We start from the raw sequence: 27,283 nt of genomic DNA on the forward strand, positions 1-27,283 counted from the left end.
ACCAGAAGCAACAGTAAAATTTGTTTACTGCATGTTACTATAAAAACACGAATTGTGAGCAACGAGCTATAAGGCGGAACGAACCGAAATCCAGTCTTATTCAAGAGCAGGGCACTGTTTACTTAAATTATTCAGCTTGCAGGAAGATGTCTAATCACTCGGGTGAGATATTTGTCAATGTTATCAATTTAAGCTCGATCTCTGAACGATGATTTGTTATTTTGTATTTATATTTTTCTCTCTAAATTTAATCGTTTAAAAAATAACGTAAAAAAAGCAACTTATCATAAGTTGCTTGCAACAATTGATTATTAGTATATTTATATATTTATACATATGCCTTTTAATCCTATAAGAATAGCGTGTTTCGAGGGAATTAAAGGAATTGATTTTTGGTATGTATGTACATATGTGGCTAAGGGACAGTTAGACAAAATAATTTCACATCCCCATGCATATGTTCATTTATATTTTATGGATAATTGGTATCGTACTAAAGCTTTACGAAAACCTCATCGGATATTACTGAAAGTATGCGCTCACTGTAGCTTCGATCACAAACCTGTTGACTTTCAATAGATATTTTTTGATTGGTTAACTGTTAGTATTAGGAATGTGTATAACTGGATGGTTAAAAGAACATCATTGACAACATATAGAGTCACATGTTTCACCTATTTATTACGAACCATCGAAGGGGGTCTTTACGTAATCGCCCGACCTGCTAGAAACAGTACGAAATGCCGTACATAAATAAAAAATATAGCAATGATAATGTAGACCAACGTGCTCCTAACAAGTCGGGATGGTCACAACTGGAATGCTTTTGGTAAATTTGCTATATGTTATGGTTTCTACAATGTACTTCGTTGAATTTTGGGATATGTTAGTAAGAAAATACCGCTTTCAGTTTCTTAAGACAATATTGTCTTAATATTATTTTGCTTTATTTTAAGTTAAAAGCCACTTCTGGAATTGGGCTTTTGATTTTAATTTGAGCTGACCTTTTTTTTTAATCATGTGGTTCTTGCTGATAAATATATTTTCTCAAATCACACAGTACAGGTTTTTCCCCCTAAAGATGGGCACGTCTGGGAATTGTTGTCTGTCTAGCACTAAGCAGCAATATATATATTTAGAAGGCAACGTGCATAGAAAGAAGACAACACGGGAAGGACAAGTTTTAACACACTCACACACACGTATTTAAAGTTGGTTTCTTATATTCTCAGTAATTAAGAAAAATTAACCTCTTTAAAGTTCCTTCCATTGAATATTTCGACACTATATCATCATGTTTTTTTTTCTATATAGTTCATATTTATTGACATTCTTATGTGAAATACAAAGGCATTAAATTATTTATTCTCATTGACTGATTGCCTTATTTGCGATCTCAGGTTTTCGGAACAAGGGAGATAATAATCAAGAAAACTTGCGACTTGGATCATCCCATGTGAAGAGGTGACGGTTGTCACTTGATTCTCCAGAGATGAATTAAGCTATTTCATTTCTTACCCTAACACTTTTAAGATTATATTGTGTCCATTTGCTGTAGTCAAAGCCATATTACATTCAAAGAAAGGGGTAACCAATTTGGCTACCGTATAGAGTGGCCAAAACACGTGTTAAGCCACGGTCCCCCTTCGTATACTGTAACTTTACTGATTGTCACTCGTGTCCCAACCATTTCTATTAAACTAATCGTCCCCTGCTCGAAATCTTGTCGATCCTTCGGTATAGGTACCGTAAGTACCGGAAGTGGCTTTGTTTACATTTCTGAAGGTAACAGAAACCCCTTTCTCCCACCCCTAGCACTAACCCTAACCCCCCCATATATATAAAAAAAAACACACTTTCTTGAAATGTATCCGGTTCCTATACCGAAGTTACGCCGAAATCTTCAATCCCCTTCTTCCAATTCCTACGTCTTAGCTGACTTCGAAGCATAGTCTCCAACTTTCATTCAGATTCCAAGAGACGCAATATTTCTTCGACTGGTTGTGGGTGTAGCTCTTTAACTAACAAACCAGAGCTATCAACTGCATCGCAGCACCCCCGAAAACTACAGCAGACCTCCCTGTTTGACATTTCACTCAGTCATCCTTCCATTAAAACGTATCCCCTGTAACTTCCAGCTTATAGTCTCCGACTTGTAACTTTCATGGTATTTGCCGCACCGTCTTGTTTACACTTAACTTTTGCAGTCGTCACACTGCAGCCATCCTGGGGTACTGCCTTGAAGGGTTTAGTTAATTAAAATGACCTCAGTATTATTAGTCTGGTATTCATTCTATCGAACGTAACACCGGGCGAAATGCGTAGCCGTATTTCGTCTGTCGTTACGTTCTGAGTTCAAATTCCGCCGAGGTCGACTTTGCCTTTCATCCTTTCGGGGTCGATAAATAAAGTACCAGTTTCCCAGTTGGGTCGATGTAATCGACTTAATCCCTTTGTCTGTTCTTGTTTGTCCCCTCTATGTTTAGCCCATTGTGGGCAGTAAAGAAATACGTTCTATCGTTCTCCTTTTGCCGAAATACTAAGTTTCAGGAATGTAAATCAACCAAAGCCGGTTATCGGACAGTGAGAGACAAATGCGAATGAGTGTTTGTGTGTACCTTGTTTTGGCGTCACATAATTGTTATAAATAAGCATCATCATCATACAAGTTTGTTTGTTTCCAATTTTCCGGTAATAACATGTCTGGCCATGGAAAAATATCTTGTTTTGAAACAAGTAACAGGAAGAGCATCCTGCTGTAGAAAATCTGCCTCAGTAAATTCCATCTAGGTTGATGCTGCTGCTGCTGCTGATGATGATATATATATATATATATATATATATATATATATACCCACACAAACACAAAAATTCTATAATTATGAGTATAATTATAATTAGGGTTCAGCAAAATTTGCTTCCCCACATACCGAAATTTAGAACTAGCAGTTAAAAACTACTATTCTACTACTATAAGATGTATCCCAGACAGCAATACAAGGGGCTAACGTTTCTGCCAAGCTCGCCGCCTTAATATTGACACAATATTGTCACTTACATGATGTAAATTGAATTTTACATATTATATCGATATAGTTTTGAACAGCGTGCTGGAAGCGGGGGATTAGCTCAAGTGGTAGAGCGCTCGCTTAGCATGCAGGTAAAGAGAAAAAATAATGAATCTACCCGGCTCTGATTAACTGTATACTCGTTTCGGAGTTAGAGAGATGTGAAAAATGTAAAATCATATTTCTACTCTATCATTCTCCTCTTCAGTACGGTAATTCAAGATTTTAAATTTGTGAGCACTAAAAATTAACATCCTTATCTAACCAAGGGACATCAGACAATGCATATCCAACAACCAGCAATGCATCAATCTCATCAGGAAAGATATAAATAGCAAACCCATCAAACAGACATGTTAACAGAAATAGAAAGTCCTATAAAATGTAAAGTATTTATATTCATATGCATACATGCGTACACACACTCAGATATGTGATGTGTAAATATAAACATTATATACCTACAAAAAAACACAAATGTATACAAACACACACATATATATATATATACATAAGTCACATATTTGAGTGTGTGTGTATGCATGTGCATATGAATATAAATATGTTACATTTTATAGGACTTTCTATTTCTGTTAACATATGTAGAAGAATTATTCAAGATATAAATGGTTTAACAACGTCCTGAGAGTTTGTCTCTCTTGCACACCACATCTGATGCCTCTTATGCCCAGCTTTTCTCTCAAGATGCTTACACTCTGTTGTACATGCACACTGACATTGCACATCCAGCAAAGCATACTGGCTTCATTTCTTTCAGTATATATACATCATCATCATCATCGTTTAATGTCCGTTTTCCATGCTAGCATGGGTTGGACGATTTGACTGAGATCTGACGAACCAGATGGCTGCACCAGACTCCAATCTGATTTGGCAGAGTTTCTACAGTTGGATGCCCTTCCTAATGCCAACCACTCCGAAAGTGTAGTGGGTGCTTTTATGTGCCAACGACACACACGCATGCACGCGCGCGTGTGCGCACACACACACACACACATGCACACACTCACACAGGTCTTCTTTCAGTTTCTGTCAACCGGATCCACTCACAAGGCTTTGGTTGGCCTGAGGCTACAGTAGAAGACACTTGCCCAAGGTGCCGTGCAGTGGGACTGAACCTGGAACTATGTGGTTGGGAAGCAAGCTTGTTACTACACAGCCAAGCCTTTCACGTGAAGATAAGAGAAAAGTTTGAGAGATGTTTTTTCAAGGTTTTTGATAATTCTTTTGGGGTGGTTTGATTGTTTACGGATATACTGAAATTTTTCGTTACCTTTCTGGTATTGTTTATAGATACTTCATTCCAGGTCGAGGGTAACATCTAGGATGTTGACTGACTTTAGCTGTGTTTCTATTGTGATTGAGAAACCCCAGTTTTTGAAGAAGTGATGTCGATCCTCCCTAAATTTATCTGTTTTTTTTTTTTTGTGCATTATATTTTCTTAGCAGGAGTAGACCTCGTGAGATGGATGAAAATTTGTTGCGTAATTTTTCTCATATGTAAAGATCCGCAATATTGTTTGTCACTGCCAAGTCCTTTAACCCTTTGGTGTTCGCATTATTCTGCCAAAATTAATGCTTTTCCATCCACATTGTTTTGAACTAATCATGCATTATCTTGTAGCTATGAGATTTTGATGAGGTAGCTGTTAATTTTTAAAACGATATTGTAGGGTTGGTGTGAGAAACCGGATCTGGCCAGTTTGAACTTAAAACAGGCAGAATACTTTTGGCCGGATATGGCTGGTTTAAATGCTAAAGGGTTAATCCCATGCTTACATCAAATGGTTCTTTTGTGTTTCTCTTAATGAAGAAAGCTTTGTTGTGGAAGATGAGCGATTTTCTTGCTTGCAGTACTGTTTCAATTTCAGTATCACTTATTGTGGTTATGGTTTTAGTGAAGTTCAAAGCAGCTGTAAGGAGAGGTTTTGTTATTGATGCATAACAGTCTTTTATGTCAAACTGGAAGAAATGGCATTTACTTTTGTTTAGGATTTTGTTGAACCAGTAACTTTGTAACTGTTATTCCATAGAGGTAATGTTGATTTTGTTTAGTCTATGATTTTTTTTTACTAATGATGACTATGTCTGGTTTTGGATATAAGCATAGTTTGTGAAAAGATGATTTTTAACTCAACAGAGACTGTGTAAAGGCAAGACTAACTCTGATGCATTGCAATCTGACATTGGCTTGGCTGGTCAAAACTTTGAAGTCACTGTCAACAATATTCTTGTATAAGAAAAACAAATTTGTACTCTACAAAAGTATAGAGTAACCCATCAGTTTTTATCATAACTGAACCTTTGAACACACACACACACACATGTATGTGTGTATGTATCTTATTTCTTTACTGCCCAAAAGTGGCTACACACAGAGGGGGCAAACAAAGACAGACAAACTGATTAAGTCGATTATATATCGATCCCAGTGCGTAACTGATACTTAATTTAATCGACCCCGAAAGGATGAAAGGCAAAGTTGACCATGGCAGAATTTGAACTCAGAACATAGTGGCAGACGAAATACTGGTAAGCATTTTGCCTGGCGTGCTAACGTTTCTGCCAGCTCGCCACCTTTATATATGTATATATCTATGTGATTGTGTCTCTCTGTCATGACAGCGCATGGTTGTTGTAAATAAATGTCATTCATTTCCAAAGTTCTGTGAAAATGTATCTGACCTATGGAAGCATGGAAAAGTGGATGTTAAAATGACTCTGATGACAGGCAGAGAATACTTGTCATTACAATCAAAAAAAAAAAAAAAAAGAAAAGATAATTTAAACACAGAACAAAACAATTGAATACAACATGAAAAAAAACCCACAAGCATAGATATATATTATTTTATTCATTTCAGCTATGCAGCTGTGGTCATGCTGGAGCGCAGCTGTTGTCTGACTGTCAAAATGTGTACATATGTTGACATTTACTCCATGTAAATCATGTTTTTTGCTCAGATATTGAAAAGTTTGGTTCTATCCCCTACACTCTTCTTCCTATACATCAATGGAATTCTTGCTGTTGTCTTGAACAATGTTTACTTCAACATACCAATTTACTCTGCATAACAGGAGGAGTTTGTGTGTCTGTGTTTGTCACAAACATAGGCACAAGAGTGGCTGTGTGGTAAGTCGCTTGCTTACCGACCACAGGGTCCCAGGTTCAGTCCCACTGTGTGGCACTTTGGGCAAGTGTCTTCTACTATAGCCTCAGGCTGACCAAATCCTTGTGAGTGGATTTGGTAGACGGAAACTGAAAGAAGCCTGTTGTATATGTATGTTTGTGTTTGTCACCCCAACATTGCTTGACAACTAATGTTGGTGTGTTTACGTCCCCGTAACTTAGCGGTTCGGCAAAAGTGACCGATAGAATAAGTACTAGGCTTACAAAGAATAAGCTCTGGGGTCGATTTCTCGACTAAAGGCGATGCGCCAGCATGGCCGCAGTCAAATGACAAATAAGTAAAAGAATTAAAAGAACAAAACATTGTCGAAAGTGAAGTGGTGTTCTTTGATGACAATATTAATGATCAAATATTCACTTTCAAATTTGCCAGAATATTTTAAGAATCAATAGACACATTATTGGTTCATTTCTTGCTGTTCTTCTTGCGTCCCATAAATTAGTAGTTTCCTTTCTATTATCTTTTTCATTATCAGTCATTTGACTGTGGCCATGCTGGATCACTGTCTTTAGTCGAGCAAATCGATCCCAGGACTTATTCTTTGTAAGCCTAGTACTTATTCTATCGGTCTCTTTTGCCGAACCACTAAGTTACGAGAACGTAACACACCACTATCAGTTGTCAAGCGATGTTGGGGGGACAAACACACACACAGACACACAAACATATACACACATACATATATCATCATCATCATCATCGTTTAACGTCCGCTTTCCATGCTAGCATGGGTTGGACGATTATGACTGAGGGTTGGCAAACCAGATGGCTGCACCAGGCTCCAATCTTGATCTGGCAGAGTTTCTACAGCTGGATGCCCTTCCTAACACCAACCACTCCGAGAGTGTAGTGGGTGCTTTTTACATGCCACCAGCATGGGGGCCACTCAGGCGGTACTGGCAATGACCTTGTTTGAATCTTTTTACACGTGCCACCAGCACAGGTGCCAGTGAAGCGACGTTGGTAACAATCACGCTCGAATGGTGCCCTTTTATGTGCCACGGCTGCTCTGGCAACGATCATGCACGGATGGTGCTCTTGGCACCCTACTAGCACAGGCATAAGTGCCAGTAAGGCAATGCTGATAATGATCATACTCGAATAGCTGCTCTGTCAACGATCACACTCGTATGGTGCTCTTTGCACCCCACTAGCACGGATGCCAGTCATCGAATTGATTTTGATTTCACTTGTCTCAGCATACGATGGGCTTCTTTCAGTTTCTGTCTACCAAATCTACTCACAAGGCTTTAGTCAGCCTGATGCTATAGTAGAAGACACTTGCCCAAGGTGCCATGCAATGTGACTGAACCTGGAACCATGTGGTTGGTAAGCAAGCTACTTACCAAACAGCCACTCCTATGCCTATAATTATAAAGATATTCATATTCAAATTTACTTACGTATTTCGCTTATGCTAATATGATATCAGGCGAATAACATTAAATTATTTTCACCATGATCATTTAATTTACGGAGATGTACTTGCATAGCGAGTGACTTGATCTGAGATCGTGTGCTGGAACGAAAACAATTGCAGCGTGAAAGGTGTTTATAAGCGATTTAAGAAACACACAAAGCGACGAAAATATTTTAACAAATTAAATTTAAATGTTGAAGTGAATCTAACGGTTTTTGTGAGTTTCTTAAATGGCTTAGAAACACCTTCCACGCTGCATTTAATTTACTTTATCTTTTAAATTTCCAATTACATTCAACCATGGAGTAGTTATCTCCCTTCCATAATTAGTTTTTGTCAGTGCTGCAGAGAAGTGATGTTATTTTAGTACATCGTGTTAAGCTCACAATAATTAACACACATTGGAGATATGATCATAGATTGCTGACTGACTTAAACAACAAACTATGAAAAACCAGGTACAAAGGTTGTGCAAGAAGACTGAATAATAAAATAAAAATAATTTTTTCTTAACATTCAAGTATCTTTAGCATGACCTTATTATCAGGTTATATTTTGATAAAAGTTGCTTTTAGCCTATATTTCATTTTCTCAGCTTGCTTACTGTGACCATAACTACAATCTGGTTCTGACTTCGGGTTGGTTACTCCATTTCAACGGTGAGGGACGAAAAAAAAAAATACCTTTAAAAGTTTAATCCTGAAAAGTGTTATTGGAATAAGTTTTTCTGAAATAAAATATTCACATATTCAGGCGTAAGAGTGGCTGTGTGGTAAGTAGCTTGCTTACCAACCACATAGCTCTGGGTTCAGTCCCACTGCGTGACACCTTGGGCAAGTGTCTTCTACTATAGCCTCGGTCCGACCAAAGCCTTGTGAGTGGATTTGGTAGACGGAAACTGAAAGAAGCTTGTCGTATATATGTATATATATATATATATATATATATATGTGTGTGTGTGTATATGTTTATGTGTCTGTGCTTGTCCCCCAACATCGCTTGACAACCGATGGTGATGTGTTTACGTCCCCGTAACTTAGTGGTTCGGCAAAAAGAGACCGATAGAATAAGTACTAGGCTTCCAACGAATAAGTCCTGGGGTCGATTTGCTTTCGACTAAAGGCGGTGCTTCAGCATGGCCACAGTCAAATGACTGAAACAAGTAAAAGAGTAAAGGGTATAGTTTGGATTTATGTTGGGATGTTGCAAACGAAAGATGCTTTCTATCCATTTGGTTTTGGGTTCAGTCTCACCATGCAGCGCCTTGGGCTAGTGTCTTCTATTATAGCCCTGGGCTGACCACACAAGCACGCATGCATTACTTTTTCATACTTTAGTTTACTGAGAAGTGAAAACCAGATGTAAGTTGAGAATTCATACAATAGTGAAAGCTATAAAACATACTTTAGGTTTTCACTTAGCATGGGAGATAAAACCCTGACACCTCCAGTGCCGGGACCACTAGATCATGTGATTTCGACCTTCCTTGGTCTTGTCAAAAGGGTTAATTCAGAAGATAGGTAGTTGATATAATATAATCAGAAATGGTACGCTGGCGCCAGAAATCAGGCAGTGAGCTGGCAGAAACGTTAGCACACCGGGCGAAATACCTAACGGCATTTCGTCTGTCTTTATGTTCTGAGTTCAAATTCCGCTGGGGTTGACATTTGGATTGCTTGGCACTTCTTTGTTTATGATTGGCTTTCATTCCTTGTTGGTTGGCATATTGCAGAAACAGTAACTTAAAGGTGGCAAGCTGGCAGAAACGTTAGCACACTGGGCGAAATGCTTAGTGGTATTTCGTCTGCCGCTACGTTCTGAGTTCAAATTCCACCGAGGTCGACTTTGCCTTTCATCCTTTCGGGGTCGATAAATTAAGTACCAGTTATGCACTGGGGGCGATGTAATTGACTTAATCCCTTTGTCTGTCCTTGTTTGTCCCCTCTATGTTTAGCCCCTTGTGGGCAATAAAGAAATAAGAGATGGTGCCAAAACGGTTAAGTGTCAAGCCAAAGTAACACTTATCAAATAGTAGGAATTTAAAATCAGTTTTTTTTGTATAGCTTTTGAAATCATTATTCTTTCTTTATTTCTTTGTCATTTATTTGCAGTTGGAATGTGTTTTTCTTATTTTTCTTTTTGTTTTAATCCAGAGTCTGATGTTAGCCATTTGTCTGGTGTGAAGCATGTGATACTCGTTCTGTCAGGCAAAGGTGGTGTCGGTAAGAGTACCGTTGCTGTTCAACTTGCACTCGGACTACTAAAAGCTGGGAAAAAGGTAAATTATTGCGTAAAGCAAATACATATTTTGATAAGCCCAGGTATTGCCCCTGCGTGGTTATGAAGTTTGCTTGACGACCGTGCGGTTTCAGATTTGATCCAACTCTGTGGAATGTCTGGGCGAGTGACTTCATTGCAATAGCCTGGGGTTGACTTATGATTTCTGAATGAAATTTGGGAGATGGAAACTCACAGAAGCTTGTCACATGCATGCAAGCACACACACCACCCTCTTCCTCCTCCTCCCCTCCTCCTCTTCCTCCTCCTCTTCCTCCTCCCCTCCTCCCCTCCCCTCCTCCTCTTCCTCCTCCTCCCCTCCTCCCCTCCTCCTCCTCCCCTCCTCCTCCCCTCCTCCCCTCCCCTCCTCTTCATCCTCTCCCCCCTATCCACCCCCTTCTCCCCTTCCTCCACACCACGATTGGTTGGTGCTTTTTACGTGCCACCGGCACGGAGGCCAGTCGAGGTCGCGCTGGCAACGGCCACGTTCGGATGGTTCTTTTACGTGCCACCGGCACTGGTATCACAACTGCAATTTCCATTGATTTTTGATTGATTTCGATTTCACTTGCCTCAACAGGTCTTCACAAGCAGAGTTTTGTGTCCCAAGAAGGAAAGGTATGCATAAGTGGACTGGCTACATCCCAGGTAGAGGCCACGGATTATGGTCTCACTTGTCCTGCTGGGTTTTCTCACGCACAGCATACTTCCAAAGGTCTCGGTCACTAGTCATTGCCTCGGTGAGACCTAATGTTCGAAGGTCATGCTTCCCCACCTCGTCCCAGGTTTTCTTCAACTAAAAGGCGGTGCTCCAGCATGGCCACAGTCAAAACTACTGCAACAAGCAAAAGAAAACAAAAATTGGTTTCAAATTATGGCACAAAGCCAGCAATTTTGGCTGAGGAGTTAAGTCGATTACATTGACCCCCAGTTCTCAACTGCTACTTATTTTATTGACCCTGAAAGGGGTGAAAGGCAAAGTCAATCCCAGTGGAATTTGAACTCAGAACTTATAGATGGATAAAATGCTACTAAACATTTTTGCCCAGATTGCTAATGATTCTACCATCTCATCACCTTAAAAGTAATACAGATATTATTTTCTACTTAACGAACTATTTGTTTGACATATATGTTGCTTATTCAAAAAAAAATCATCATCATCATCATTTAGCATCCGCTTTCCATGCTAGCATGAGTTGGACGGTTCAACTGGGGTCTGGGAAGCCAGAAGGCTGCACCAGGACCAGTCTGATCTGGCAATGTTTCTACGGCTGGATGCCCTTCATAACGCCAACCACTCCGTGAGTGTAGTGGGTGCTTTTTACGTGCCAGATGAGGCTGGCAAACAGCCACGGTTGGATGGTGCATTTTACGTGCCACCGGCACGGGGGCCGGGCGAGGCTGGCAATGGCCACGATCGGATGGTGCTTTTTACGTGCCAGGCGAGGCTGGCAACGGCCACGTTCGTATGGTTCGCTTACGTGCTACCGGCACTGGTATCACAGCTACAATTTCCATTGATGTTGATCGATTTCGATTTTGATTCTGATTTCCACTTGCCTTAAAAAAAAAATGTTTTATTTATCTTTATAGGTTGGTCTTTTGGATGTTGACCTTTGTGGTCCTAGTATCCCCAAAATGCTAAACCTTGATGGTAAAGATGTCCACAACTGTCCCGAAGGGTAAGTTGAGGATTTTCAATTAAATTTCAATTGCATACATTATATCTAATACAGTTCTATATTTAAGAGATGAGGAATTTTGTACATTATTTATATTCGACGGATATTTGTCCTCATCTTGTTTATTACTAACACAATGTTTTGGCTGACATACCCTCCAGCCTTCTTCAGGTATCTTGGGGAAATTTTGAACATGGGTTCTCATTCCTAAGGTATTTTTCGATGTTGTTGTTGTTATTATTATTATTATTGGATCTTTTCATTTTGACCGGCAGATTTAAAAAATAATTTTTTGTAACTAAACACTTTTAAACTTCGTATACTGGTAGAATGTGTCACATAAAACATCTTTTTCTCTTGGTGTTCTTGAGAAAATTCTGTAGTTTGCAAGCTATTTGTTGTTAAATTTCTCATATTTCGGCAATTTCAACCAATCACTGATGTCTATTGAGGTGAATACAATTACTGCTGCTGTTTGTCAACAAGAAGTTTCGGTGGTGTATATTTCGTTTGTCACTGTTTACAGAATTTTCTCAAGAACGCCAAGAGAAAAAGATGTTTTATGTGACACATTCTACCAGTATACGAAGTTTAAAAGTGTTTAGTTACAAAAAATTATTTTTAAAATCTGTCGGTCAAAGTGAAAAGATCCGAGAATTTCTTTAAACATATCTATCAGATTTTTATTTTTTATGTTATAGTTTTCTGCACATATAGACTTGCATACACCTTGATATGTCTTTTTTTTACTTTTTTGTCTCTCTCACTATTATTATTATTATTATTATTATTATTATTCATCGTCTAACGTCCGTTTTCCGCGCTAGCACGGGTTGGACGGTTTGACCGGGGTCTGGGGAGCCAGGGGCTGCTCCAGGCTCCAGTCTGATCTGGCAGTGTTTCTACAGCTTATTTTTTCCTCTTTTACGATTTGTTTGTAAATATCTGATTTTTTTTTCCTATTACCCCATCTATATTCTCCCTTATTATATCTTATTTTATTTTGTTTTATTAAGCTTTTTTTATGTTCTTCCAAAAATTCCTCACACTGATGAGAACGGCAATGCATAAATTTAATTATAATTACTATGATTATAATTATTTTCTTACATATTTCTATTGTCTTTGGAAATTTGCATATGTATTAAATCCAATTTTGATTCAACATCTTTTTTCCTCATTTTTTGATACTTGTTTATGGTATACTAGCTGTATCGCCCGGCGTTGCTCGGGTTTGTAAGGGAAATAACTATATAAGCATTTTTAGAGAGTTATAGCCAAAAAATAGCAAAAAAATGCATTAAAAATGGAAAAAAAATTATGGTAAATTTTTTTTAAAATCGTTGACTCATCGTAGACATTTTTAGAGAGTTACTTCCCTTATATAATAGCAAAAAATGCATTAAAATGGAAAAAAATGATGGTAAATTTTTTTTTAAATTGTAGACTCATCGTAGACGCGTGCTAATACCCAGAAGGGCTCAATATGAATCACGACTATAAGATACCTGGTTTTGGTTAAACTGCTCCGCAAAATGTGGGAGTAGTTAGGAATCTAAATCGGAGGAGACAGACACACAACTTCTCTTTTATATATAAAGATTTATAATAATCAAATTTTTCAACTATTATTTTCGTATTCTTATTACTTGCCCTGGCTGATTTTTATGAATATGATAATTTATTAAAAATAAATTTTTCTCTCTTTTTGGATCTTTCGAAAAGTTTGAATTGTTCTTTTTGAACTTATTTTTTCTCCTATATATCATCATCATCATTGTTTAATGTCCGCTTTCGATGCTGGCATAGGTTGGATGGTTTGGCTGAGGACTGGTGAGTCAGAGGTTGCACCAGGCTCAATCTGATCTGGCAAAGTTTCTTCAGCTGGATGCCCTTCCTAATGCCAACCACTCTGAGAGGGTAGTGGGTGCTTTTGCATGCCACCGGCACGAGGGCCAGTCAGGTGGTTCTGGCAACGACAATGCTCAAAGGTGTTTTTACATGCTACCTGCACAGGAGCCAGTCCGGCGACACTGGCAATGACCACGCTCGAATGTTGTTTTACATGTGCCCATGAGGCGACACAGACAATGATCATGCTCGAATGGTGCTTTTCATATGTCAATGGCACGGGAGCCAATCCGTGACCCTGGCAACGATCATGCTTGGATGTGCTTTTAACGTTCCTCTGGCACAAAAGCCAGTCAGGCAGTAATTTCATCGGCCACATCAACGATTTTGATTTGTTTACACTTGCCTCAATAGGTCTTCGCAAGCAAAGTTCATTGACCAAGTGCAGGAATGGCTGTGTGGTAAGTAGCTTGCTTACCAACCACATGGTTCTAGGTCCAGTCCCACTGCGTGGCACCTTGGGCAAGTGTCTTCTACTATAGCCTCAGACTGACCAAAGGCTTGTGAGTGGATTTGGTAGTCGGAAGCTGAAAGAAGCCCGCCGTATATATATCTATATATATATATATATATATATATATATATATATAATAATAAATATTAGGGAATAAATCCAAAATTACAGGGAAAAAAAATCAGATTTAGGATTAAATCCAATTTTATAGTAAAATATTATATAATATTAATTCGAGACAAAACCACTATTTTGCAAATTAAAACTGACTAGAAGATCGGAAATCCACCTGACGAATGTCATTTGAAGACATGAAACAATTGTAGTGGCGATTTATTTACTTTATATTAAAATTTTTTATGTATTGATTAAGTCTTTCCTTGTTTGATTTGCAAAATAGTGGTTTTGTCTCGAATTAATATTTTATATATATATATATATATATATAGCCAAAGATAAGCCCCTGTACCTGGCTTTCGTTGACATGGAGAAAGCTTTCGACAGGGTCCCCCAATCCCTTATCTGGTGGTCAATGAGGAAACTAGGGATAGATGAATGGTTAGTGAGAGCTGTGCAAGCCATGTACAGGGATGCTGCTAGTAAGGTGAGGGTTGGCTACGAGTACAGTGAAGAATTCCGGGTAGGGGTCCACCAAGGTTCAGCCCTCAGCCCCCTCCTATTTATCGTAGTCCTCTAGGCAATAACGGAGGAATTCAAGACGGGATGCCCCTGGAAGCCCCTCTATGCTGATGACCTTGCTCTAATTGCTGAGTCACTATCAGAACTGGAGAAGTTTCAGGTGTGGAAGCAAGGATTAGAATCGAAGGGCCTTAGAGTCAACCTAGCTAAAACCAAAGTCCTAATAAGTAGGAAGGTAGACAAATCACAAACGCCTTCAGGTAGATGGCCTTGCTCGATCTGTAGGAAAGGCGAAGGTAGAAACTCTATAAGATGCACCAAGTGTAAGCTATGGACACACAAGAGGTGCAGCAGCGTCAAGGGAAGGCTAACTAGGAAGATAGTTTTTGTATGTGGCAGATGCTCAGGAGCAATAAACACTGAAAATGCTCTGAGACCAACTTCCGTCACTTTCCAGGGAGAAAAACTAGAAATAGTTGATAGCTTCCGTTACCTAGGTGACCAAGTCAGTAGCGGGGGCGGGTGTGTTGAAAGTGTAACTGCTAGAGTAAGAATAGCTTGGGCAAAGTTCAGAGAGCTCTTACCTCTGCTGGGGACAAAAGGCCTCTCGCTCAGAGTAAAAGGTAGACTGTATGATGCTTGTGTACGAACAGCCATGCTACATGGCAGTGAAACATGGGCCGTGACTGCTGAGGATATGCATACGCTCGCAAGAAATGAAGCCAGTATGCTCCGATGGATGTGTAATGTCAGTGTTCATACTCGACAGAGTGTAAGTACCTTGAGAGAGAAGTTGGACCTAAGAAGCATCAGTTGCGGTGTGCAAGAGAGACATTTGCACTGGTATGGCCCTGTGGCGAGAATGGATGTAGATAGTTGTGTGAAAAAGTGCCACACCCTAGCTGTTGAGGGAATCTGTGGAAGAGGCAGACCCAGGAAAACCTGGGATGAGGTGGTGAAGCATGACCTTCGAACTTTAGGTCTCACCGAGGAAATGACTAGAGACCGAGACCTTTGGAAGTATGCTGTGCGTGAGAAGACCCGGCAGGACAAGTGAGACCATCACCCATGGCCTCAGTCCACTTATGCATACCTTTCCTTCTTGGGACACAAAACCCTACTTGTGAAGACCTGTTGAGGCAAGTGAAAATCAAATCAACAAATCAAAAATGGAAAAAATCAAAAATAAAAATTGATCAAAATGAATGGAAATTGTCGCTGTGATATCAGTGCTGGTGGGACATAAGAGAACCATCCGAACGTGGCCGTTGCCAGTGCCGCCCTGACTGGCTTCCATGCCGGTGGCACGTAAAAAGCACCATCTGTCCGTGGCCGTTTGCCAGCTCCGTCTGGCACCTGTGCAGGTGGCACGTAAAAAGCACCCACTACACTCATGGAGTGGTTGGCGTTAGGAAGGGCATCCAGCCGTAGAAACACTGCCAGATCAGACTGGGCCTGATGCAGCCTTCTGGCTTCACAGACCCCAGTTGAACCTTCCAACCCATGCTAGCATGGAAAGCGGACGCTAAATGATGATGAGGATGATGATGATATATATGTATATATGACAGGCTTCATTCAGCTTCCATCTACTATATTAGTAATTGGCAGAAGTTACAGAATGACTGAATGGTGAGAGTTTCATGCGTTGGCCAACACACAAAACTCTTGGCCTTTGAGTTACTCTGTAAGTTCTGCCAATTATTAGTAAACACTATATGTATACTCATGTTTTGATTTCTATTTTTCCTGTTTGCATCATGAAACCTACACACACACACACACACACACACACACACACATACATGCACACACATAATCGACAGAATTGTCTATATATGTCTATATATGCAAGCTAATGAAGACTAGGTCTATGTTACAGGTGGGTTCCGGTATACTTTGATAAAGAGCAAAGACTGGCTGTTATGTCGATAGCATTTCTACTGGAAAATAAAAATGATGCAATCGTTTGGCGAGGACCAAGAAAAACAGGTAAATCTATATATATATATAAACGACAAAATGTCTGTCTGTGTGTGTATCCTTTATATAAATCTACAATTTTTCACTTAGAGGGCTCGCACTTTCTATGGTCATTCAAAACCGTCCAAGTGAGGTCGTGCACATCTTTACATTTTCCCAGTCACCCCGCAAAACTATTTAAAAATCAATAGAAGTGACTTTTTTGTTTGCTGGGTCATAGTGCTAGTATAGACATAGATCTTAATAGAAAACATGCATGGCACCTTGGGCAAGTGTCTTCTACTATAGTTTTAGGCCGACCAAAATTGTCGTTGTCTGAATTTCAATTGCATACATTATATCTAATACAGCTCTATATTTAAGAGATGAGGTATTATGTACATTATTTACATTCGACGGCTATTTGTCCTCATCTTGTGTACATTATTTTGTACGTTTTTTACATTCGACGGCTATTTGTCCTCATCTTGTGTTTCAACGCATCAGGTGTTGAAATGATCGCAAAACAACATGAGACAAAATGTTTCGCTCAAGGGCACAGTCCACCACCCTGTCTAGGAATTGAAACCACAATCTCACAATCATGTATGTGTGTGTGTCTTTGTGTCTATGTTTGTCATTCATAACCACTTGACAATTGGTGTTGGTGTGTTTATGTCCCCATAACTTAGTGGCTTAGCAAAAGGGGCCAATAGAATTAAGTATCATGCTTAGAAAGATAAGTACTGGGGGGGTGCCAAGAGCACTATCCAAGCGTGATTGTTGCCAGAGCAGCCAACTGGCTTCCGTACCCGTGGCACATAAAAGGGCACCATTCGAGCGTGATTGTTACCAGCGTCACTTCACTGGCACCTGTGCTGGTGGCACATGTAAAAAGATTTGAGTGAGGTCATTGCCAGTACTGCCTGACTGGGCCCCATGCTGGTGGCATGTAAAAAGCATCCTCTACACTCTTGGAGTGGTTGGCGTTAGGAAGAGCATCCAGCTGTAGAAACTCAGTCAAATCAAGATTGGAGCCTGGTGCAGCCATCTGGTTCGTTAGCCCTCAGTCATTCATCCAACCCATGCTAGCATGGAAAGCGGACGTTAAACGATGATGATGATTCATTTAACTAAAATTCTTGAAAAACGGTGCCCCAGTATGGCCACATTCTGACTGACACAGGTAAAAGAAAAGATAGAAGATGAGTCACATCAAGTCTTGCAGCTATGACACAATGCATGATTAATTTAAAACAATGTGAATAATTAATCTTTACATTTGATGGAGTAATCTGAATGCTAAAAGGTTAATAACAACAACAGCTGTTTATTGTTTCGTTCTTTTATAATTTCAGCAATGATTCACCAGTTTATAAACGATGTTTGTTGGCAAGACACTGAATATCTGATTATTGATACCCCACCTGGTACATCGGATGAGCATTTAGCTGTTGTGGAAAGTCTTCGGAGTTATAATCCAGATGGAGCTGTTTTGGTTACTACACCTCAGGTAAAGTCATGAACATCGTACAACAACTTAACACAGCACTTAACACATGGACAGCACATGACTAGAACTTTCATAGTCACTTCAAAAGCTAGGTTTCGCCAAATTGGTCAAATTAATTGATCAAGGAGCTGATCTAGGAATAAATGACAGTAGCTTCTCTTTATTGACCAAGAAAAGGAACTTCTACTTGGTAACTCATCTATGCTAGAAATAGCTGTGAAGTTACACTCAAATTACACCCTATTATTTTTAAAACAAACCTGTTTTGGTTGATGTCCATTCTCTTCATTGCAAAGACAGCATCACAAACAATAAGTTTCCCTCTTCAGAGCCAGAAAATACTTCAGTTCCCCAAAATTGCAAACATTCTACACACATGAAACCCACAATGGAGTGTAGTTTCCACATTTGGGAGAGTACTGTTCACTGCTCATGTAGATGTCAAAAAAAAAAAAAATCTGACACTGGCGATGTGGTTAAGAAGTTAAGAACCTCACTTTACAACCATGTAGTTTTAGGTTCAATCTCACTGCATGTCTTTTACTATAACCTGAAGCCAACTGAGACTTTATGAATGAATTTGGTAGATGGAAACTGTGTGGAAACTCCCCTCTCTCTCTCTCTCTGCATGCACGCATGCACACACACACACGTGTGTTTGTTCCTCCATTACATGAAAATTGGTGTCGGTTTGTTTATGTCCTTCTAACTTAACACTTCATCAAAAGTGACCTGTACTAACTGTTACATTTTGTTTTTCCTTACCAAAATACCACCTTTCTGGCATTCTATCATAGCACATGCTTTTATTCTTGTAGCCTTGGTATTGCAATTATTTAAGAAGAATGTTAATAACATAAATCTTACTGGTTTTGAAGGTTCTGCGATAGACCAAAGCAATAAATATATATATAAAAAAAAAACGATAAAGCAAACAAATGGACATAGCTATTTTAGGGAATGGAAGATTTGAACCAAACCTCTTTTTAATTGATCAAGGAGCTGATCTAGTAGTATACACAATTTAATTTATACTTATTCAGTAAGATACAAATTTACACTATTAATATCCAGCACAAGTTCACATACTCAAACAAAAGAAGAGTTTACATATTTAAATGAATGAATCAATACATTCACCTGATTAATATTGAATTCACTCATTTTTACTTTCCATTTAATATTCTAATAAGACTTTATTATAAATTAAATGCACAAAGCCAGTTGAAATGGGTTCAAATTCTATGGCTATTTTAGGTAATCTGATAGCTGTATCTGAGAACTATTAAAGATACATCAGAGAGCCTTTCTACAATCTACATCTCTATATATATAAAAGGCAGTTTGTCTGTCTGTGTGTCTGTCAGGTTCTACCCTCACCCTGACCACGGCTTTCAACTGATTCTGATGAAACTTGACACACACATAGCCCAATGTCATAATTCAAAACTAATGCAGCGAAAATTTTGAAAAGTTCCCCCAGTTCTGAAAAAAATCGATAAATTTGATATGGGGTCGAGAATCTAAGCTTATCATATGCAACACATTTTCTGTTGTAGTTTTCGCAACTTGCAATCGATTTTCACCAAACTCATGGTGAAGCTTAATGTTACCCTAAAGGAACTTAATTCTGACGTTAGTTTTCCATGCAATACCTTACCATCAGAAAAAATCGATAAAATCATGCCATTTTGGGAAATCGCGTTCAAATTCAAGATGACATATTTTCGACAATATCTTTAACAAATTGGCAGGAATGTTTTTTGAAATTCACAGCGAGCATCATGTCAGCTCCAAGGAGCTATATGACCCTTTTGATTCCAATAGGATACGTTATTACTGGAAAAAATCGGTTAATTACATCATATGTGGCACACATAGCAAACCGATTTTTCTGCGATATTTTTTGAAAGTTCACATAGATTTTCCCTACACTGATGTTGGATATCAAATTTGCGTTAAATGTCAAACTAACGACCTTTTGTCAATGCAGTTAACAAGTATTGGGAGAAATCGACAAAACCATATCACTTTGAGACTGACCATGCGAACCCTACAAAACTGATTTTTGTTAAATAGTTGGCGGATTTCAGGCGATTTAGTCGATTTTTGCCGCTTTTATCTTAAAGGTTACTAGAAATGGCATATGTTTTCCTTTTGCTTCAAATCCGAGTAATGTTGGGCTGTAGATGTGATTGCAGTTGTGTGCGCACATGCGCATGTGTCCTTGACACGATGATTGCTGCTCTTCCCATTGGCTCCCCAAACAGTGAACAATGCTCTCAATTAAATACCCTTTGGCCAAACACATGCACTGACACACTCAGTTGTGTGCGTATAGTTTGTGAACAAAACCAGAAAATGTACTTTGACTGTCATAGATTTTCTTCATGCATGCAAGGGAACGGTGCCTTGAATGCCTTAATGCCTTTTAGGCTTCATTTTACAAAATAACGGTTCAATGAGTACAAAAAAGGGTAAAAAGGTAAAGGGCATTGCTTGTCGACAAAGTTTCTTACATACCCGGGTAACGCCGGGCTATGCTGCTAGTAATTACATAAAATCACAACATGGGTACTGTAAGAAAGACCCCCTTCAGTCATGAATGACCTTGGAATTGTACCTAGAAAGTTATCCTCTGAGGCACAAGTCCAAGCAATGTTGTTTATGGAAGACCAGCAGTTGCCCATGCATACAAACCTTCCCTCCCCATGCCTCTGATGTTATCCAAGGGAAAGGCAAAGGCCATTATAGCTTGGCATCAAAATCTCTCATGGAAGTGCCATCCAACTAAAGTACAAATATATAGGAAACTACCACCTGTATCATCTCTTGTGAAAGGTAGAAGAGTCCAGTTTGCTGGACATTGTTGTAGAGCTGAAAACGAGGTAATTTCTACTCTTCTCCTCTGGAAGACACCAGAGGGCACACACTCTCCTACCCTGATGTAATCTCCAGGGATACAGGCATCCAGCAATAGGACCTCCGTGATGCTATGATGGACCGTGAGGTCTGGCGTGGCACGGTAAATTCCATTGTCTCGACCACGGTCGAACAATGATGATGATGATGGCATCAGTGATGTCGCAACTCATTTCTACAGCTGGAGTGAACTGGAGCAATGTGAAACAAAATGTCTTGCTCAAGAGCACAACACACCACTTGGTCCAGAAATCGAACTTGCTACCTCATGATTGTGAGCCCAACACTCTAAGAACCACTAAGCCATAGACCTTTATACCTTCAGATACTGTACAGGTAGTAAAATAAAGAAGCGATAAACCATTTTAGATACAGTAGAAGCTCTTTCTTTTAATGATAGTTAATTAATTTACACAAATTAGTACAAATTCTCTTGACTCTAATTAACAACATATTTTCTTTTATTTTTTTTCCTTGGTGCCAGTTACTTGAGAGTTCTGGTTATTTGAGTACCAGATAGGAAGAAGTTTACCGTGTTTAAGCCTTTCGATATGAACCTGGCTGAAAACACCTCTGGCTCTGTAGTACAAATGTCTTGTTTTCATAAGTTTTGAATTAAAATCTTCCACAAACCTTAGTCACAATTTATGTTCCTAACGCTAGCTTAATGATAATTAGGTTATTTTACTAAATTCTTATATTTAAAATTGATTGAAAGAAATACAGAAATATGGTAATGAAAGGGTTAAATCAGAAATTTGCTGGCATGTTGATTCATTAAAATATGTAATAATAAAACTCTTTCCAATTCACATTTTATGGATTTTTAGATCTCAGTTGCCTCTGTATTGTTGGATTTTTCATGGACATGGCATAAAAATATAACCAATGTCTCAAAGAAATGAGTGTTGTGGAGTTTAGTAACATCCCACAAAACACTAAAGTTTTCCCCAAAATCCAGGGTTTTTATAACTGCTCAACTTGACTTTAAAGAATTGAAATCACATAAAAATATTCTTTAACTAATTTTTAGAATTCCTATATGAGCAATTATTTCAACTAATGGGAAAACAACAACCATATTTCTTCGGCAATATGACATTACGTCATATTGCCAGCTACCACAAATTGGCGGTACTATTTTAAAATGGCTACACGCTACACCTCTCTAATATTATTGCTTTCAAATTTTGGTACAAAGCCTGCAATTTCAGGGGAGAGGATAAGTTGAATACATCAACCCCAGTTCTCAACTGGTACTTGTTTTTTGAACTCGAAAGGATGAAAGGTAAAGTCAACCTTGGCTTCTCTAATAATATATTTTCTCTACAGTAACGATTGATAATAACTTGCTTTTACCTCCAGCTACAAACTCTTATAGTTGATACTATTACTCATTCTACTCTCTCAGGCTTTATTTTAACAACCATAACACATTCTGTCACCCCTGCGCACCCTCATTAAATCAAAACTTACAGTTTCTTGTTTGTTAATCATTTTTTATCTTGAAGTAAAGATTATTTGCCAACATAACATGGCAGTCCTGGTTTAGGACGAATGTTACTGTAATTTAGACCCAGGAGACATCATCTCCAGCTGGCTATACAACACGACGTGTCCTTATATTTTTGAACAAAGGAATATAGCACCCCCACTCAGCTCAAAACAATATCTGTGTATCGCGATTTCCGGGTTATTTCTCTTCATCAGCACAGAATAATTGTTAGGCTAGAGGTGGTGCTGCCAGATTCCCATTCGAAATATATAGTTTTCAACTAATCACTGATCTATAAATTAGGACGAATGTTGCTGTAATTTAGCCCCAGGAAACATCATCTTCAGCTGGCTATATGACACGATCTGTGTCCTTATATTTTTGAACAAGGGAATCTAGCACCCCCACTCAGCTCAAAACAATATCTGTATATCGCGATTTCTGGGACTGCCATGTTATGTTGGTAAATGATCTTTACTCTAAAGTACTGTTGCTGAATATCTCTCATTGTGAGATTTACAAATAGTAATTTTCTAATTTTTTATCTTATTGTAATGGCGAAGAATTTCCTTCATCTCTTTTCATTCTAGTCTGTCTCTGTTGGTGATGTGCGTCGTGAAGCTACTTTCTGCCAAAAGACAGGCATACCTATACTTGGATTGATTGAAAATATGAGTGGTTTTGTTTGTCCATCATGCAAGGTATAATTGTTTTAATATTATCAGAATTTTGAAACTTCTCTTGTCATCATGTGATAGTTGTAAATGATAGTCATTGTCATACAAGCAGTGTCATTTATTTCCAAGCTTCTGCAAAAACATGTCTGGGCATGAGGGAATATTACCTTGCTTGCAATTTCAGGGGAGAGAATAAGTTGAGGGTTTCCAGCCATAGAAAATCTGCCTCAACAAATTCCTTCTGACCCATGCAAGCATGGAAAATTTATTGTTGTTGGCACCTGTGCTGGTGGCACGTAAAAAGCACCATCCGTACGTGGTCGATGCCAGCACCACCTTGACTGGCTTCTGTGCCAGTGGCACGTAATAAGCACCAACCGATCGTGGCCGTTGCCAGCCTCCCCTGGCACATAAAAGGCACCCACTACACTCACGGAGTGGTTGGCGTTAGGAAGGGCATCAAGCTGTAGAAACACTGCCAGATCAGACTGGAGTCTGGTGCAGCCTTCTGGCTTCCCAGACCCTGGTCAAACCGTCCAACCCATGCTAGCATGGAAAATGGACGTTAAACGATGATGATGATGATGATTATTGAGTAAGAGAGCAGTGCATGCCATCAAAGTGAAACTAGGGTAAAATATATGAAGCCCAATATGCCCATCATAACTACCTGTCTGATAAGAGTACACCAGGTCCATGCATCACAACCATATTTGCATGACACGGTGGTCTCATATCAAAATAAACTGTGCATGACCTTGCAGGTGGGAACCAGTTAGAATTTTCTTCAGGTCAAGTAGCCCGTTCCGGTCAAAAGGTCCCTGAATAAGGGTTGTTTAAGGATGTTGAACAAACACCCATGTCTCCAGAGCTGATTGCCATGACCTGGTACTGCATCAGGGCATACAACATACAGCTGCAGGGCATTTATTATTATTATTATTATTATTATTATTACTATTATTATTATTATTATTATTGTTGTTGTTGTTGTTGTACTTTTACGCTATTTCTGGTTTCTGAATATTTTCTGCAAAATTGGTTTGAAAATTGATATTAGGTAATGTTAATGTGTGAAGTTTGTTTTCTTCATTATTATTATTATTATTATTATTTGCACAGGTTTCTGATGCCAGCGCTGCCTTGGCTGGCTTCCGTGCCGGTGGCACGTAAAAAGCACCAACTGATCGTGGCCGATGCCAGACTCCCCTGGCACCTGTGCAGGTGGCACGTAAAAAGCACCCACTACACTCGTGGAGTGGTTGGCATTAGGAAGAGCATCCAGCTGTAGAAACACTGCCAGATCAGACTGGAGCCTGGAGCAGCCCCTGGCTTCCCAGACCCCGGTCGAACCGTACAGACCGTGCTAGCGCGGAAAACGAACGTTAAACGATGATGATGATGATGATTATTATTATTGTACTTTTACATTATTTCTGGTTTCTAAATATTTTCTGCATCATCATCATCACCCATTTTCCATGCTGGCATGGGTTGGACGGTTTGACTGAGGACTGGCAAGCCAGTAGGCTGCACCAGGCTCTGATCTGATCTGGCAAGGTTTTTACAGCTGGATGCCCTTCTTAATGCCAACCACTCCGAGAGTGTAGTGGGTGCTTTTTATGTACCACCAGCACGGGAGCCAGTCAGGCAGCATATGGTTTGAAAATTGATATTAGGTGAAGTTAAGGTATGAAGCTCTAGCTATGTGGCCCAGAGACTGTAATTCAGTTTATTTTCTTCATTATTTATGAAATTCATTTTAATTACAGGAGTGTTCTAACCTATTTTCAAAAGGAGGTGGAGAATCCCTGGCAAAAGAACTCAGCATTCCATTTTGGGGTGAGTAAACTACTACTACTACTACTGCTGCTGCTGCTACTACTGTCAATATATATATATGTGATATAATTATAAACAGGGCAAATTTTAGCCATTTCTCCTTAGACTGAAAATAATGACGAACAACCTTTACTGATTTTCAAACCTTATTGGATTCTCATCAGAGGTGTCCACATCATTCTAACAGTCTCCAGAGACACAAGAAGCCAAACTGTTTATATACTCAACAAATGCAGCAGTTACGCTATGAAGGGGTCCCTAATTTGCATACCAAAAATGTTTAACACTCTATAAATACCAGTGGCCTGTCAACAGGGATCTTAGTCCACACAGTATCAAGGTATGATATAATAAAAATGTAACATATGGTATAATTATAAACAGGGCAAACTTTAGTCATTTCTCTGCAGGCTGAAAAGGTTTCGAATTTTGGTACAAGGCTGGCAATTTTAGTAGAGGACGAAAGTCAATTATATCAACCCTGGTACTCAACTGATACTTATTTTATTAACCCTGAAAGGATGAAAGTCAAGGTCAATGTTGGCAGAATTTGAACACAGAGCATAATAACGGATGAAATGCTGTGAAGCATTTTAAAAAATAATAATGAAATTATTTTATACAGTGCTCAGGTGCACCACAACTTGTCAAAAGTGCGTATAAAGCATATGCAGTAATGTACAAATGTCTGGAAAGCGAGCAGTGTATGAGTCAGATACATGCTTGCATGTGTATGGAGGGGAAAAATCAGGTGTATTGTTGGCGAATCTCGGGAAGCATGGAAGTTTTGAAGGATGCAGTGCTCCGACAACTAACAACTGATGCTGGCAGTTTGTTCCATGCTTCTGTCTAGCATGCTAATGATTCTGCCAACTTGTCACCTTTGGACAATAATAATAATAATAATAATAATAATAATAATAATAATAATTGTGTACAGTGCTCAGGTGCACTACAACTCATCTAAAGTGTATATATAATCAGGTGTAGTTTCGGCGGATTTCGGAAAGCATGAGGGCCTTAAAGGATGCAGTGTCATGGCAGTCAACAACTGACGCAGGCAGTTTATTCCATGCTTCAGCAACTCTGAGCGTGAAAAAAATGTTTCCGAAAGTCATGGGAGCTGTGTTGTTTTCTGACTTTGTAGGCATGTCCATGTGTGTTAGACACATGGAGACACAATGCATATATTGATGACTAAAACACTTGAGGAAATCAGAGATTGAACCAATTGAAATGCAATATAAATATTCACTCCAAAAGATGTATATTCATTTATAGTATGTTTATGTAATTGTGCTTTTTTCAGGATGTATCCCCATTGATCAGCATGTCACTTCATATACAGAAAGTATTCCTGAGACCACAGACTCGCCTTTGTTTGACGCTCTTTCTTCTATTGTTGAAAAAGTAATTGAAGTTGAGAATACATCTTGAATATTCTTCATTTGAGCCTCTCTTGAATCAGACATTTGTTAATAAGACTGTTAATTGTTAATAAAGATATTTTCTAACGATTGCTACAAATACAAAACGATGGTAACTATTCTTTGATACAAAATAAAATTTTTTAATATTTTGGTTATTTATACGATTTCAATTGATTCCTGTCTTTAGGCAGTTTGTGGTGCACTATTTTCATTTATTTGTCAATTTATTAATCTACTAAGCAGTATCGCCTGGCCTTGCTCGGGTTTGTTTCGACCATCCTAGAACAAGAATAGTCTCTTCTAATTGGCTTCCACACAGTTTCTGTCTACCAATTTCATTTTACAAAGTTCTGATTGACCAGAGATTATGATAGAAGACACTTACTCAAGGAGAATGTAATTTGTTTCAAATCTTGACATAAGGTTAGTAATTTTGAGGGGAGGGGCCCCAGTAAATTACATTGACTCTAGCATTTGTCTGGTACTTTATTTTATTGACCTTAAAAAGATGAAAAGGGTGAATGTAATAATAAGCCTTTTTACTGTAGGCACAGAAATTTTATGGGTGGCAGTTAGTCAATTGGAATTTTTGAAAAGTAAAAATTTTGCATTATGTAGCTTGTTATTCTCTTTAAGTGAACATTTTTCTAGTTGAAATACACCGAAAAATGGTGACACAGCAGTCAAAAAAATCGTAAAAAATAGAGATTTTCATAGAAAAAAAGCACCTTTTTGATGTAAATAATTTTTGGTGTTAACATGGTCCGATTTGAAAT

At 38.8% G+C, this 27,283-nt stretch overlaps 1 protein-coding gene across 1 annotated transcript; it reads left to right on the top strand.

The window, feature by feature from the left end:
- The first annotated feature begins 37 nt into the window (after positions 1-37).
- LOC115212059 (cytosolic Fe-S cluster assembly factor NUBP2 homolog) lies at positions 38-26,611 on the top strand. The gene is made up of 8 exons (XM_029780867.2): positions 38-162; positions 9,854-9,978; positions 11,574-11,662; positions 16,549-16,658; positions 17,987-18,141; positions 23,149-23,259; positions 25,008-25,077; positions 26,387-26,611. The coding sequence occupies exons 1-8, from the start codon at positions 147-149 to the stop codon at positions 26,512-26,514; spliced, it is 804 nt and encodes a 267-aa protein (XP_029636727.1). The 5' UTR covers positions 38-146; the 3' UTR covers positions 26,515-26,611.
- The last annotated feature ends 672 nt before the right edge of the window (positions 26,612-27,283 follow it).

This window comes from Octopus sinensis, linkage group LG5, assembly GCF_006345805.1.
Source record: "Octopus sinensis linkage group LG5, ASM634580v1, whole genome shotgun sequence".
NCBI classification, from domain to species: Eukaryota; Metazoa; Mollusca; class Cephalopoda; order Octopoda; family Octopodidae; genus Octopus; species Octopus sinensis.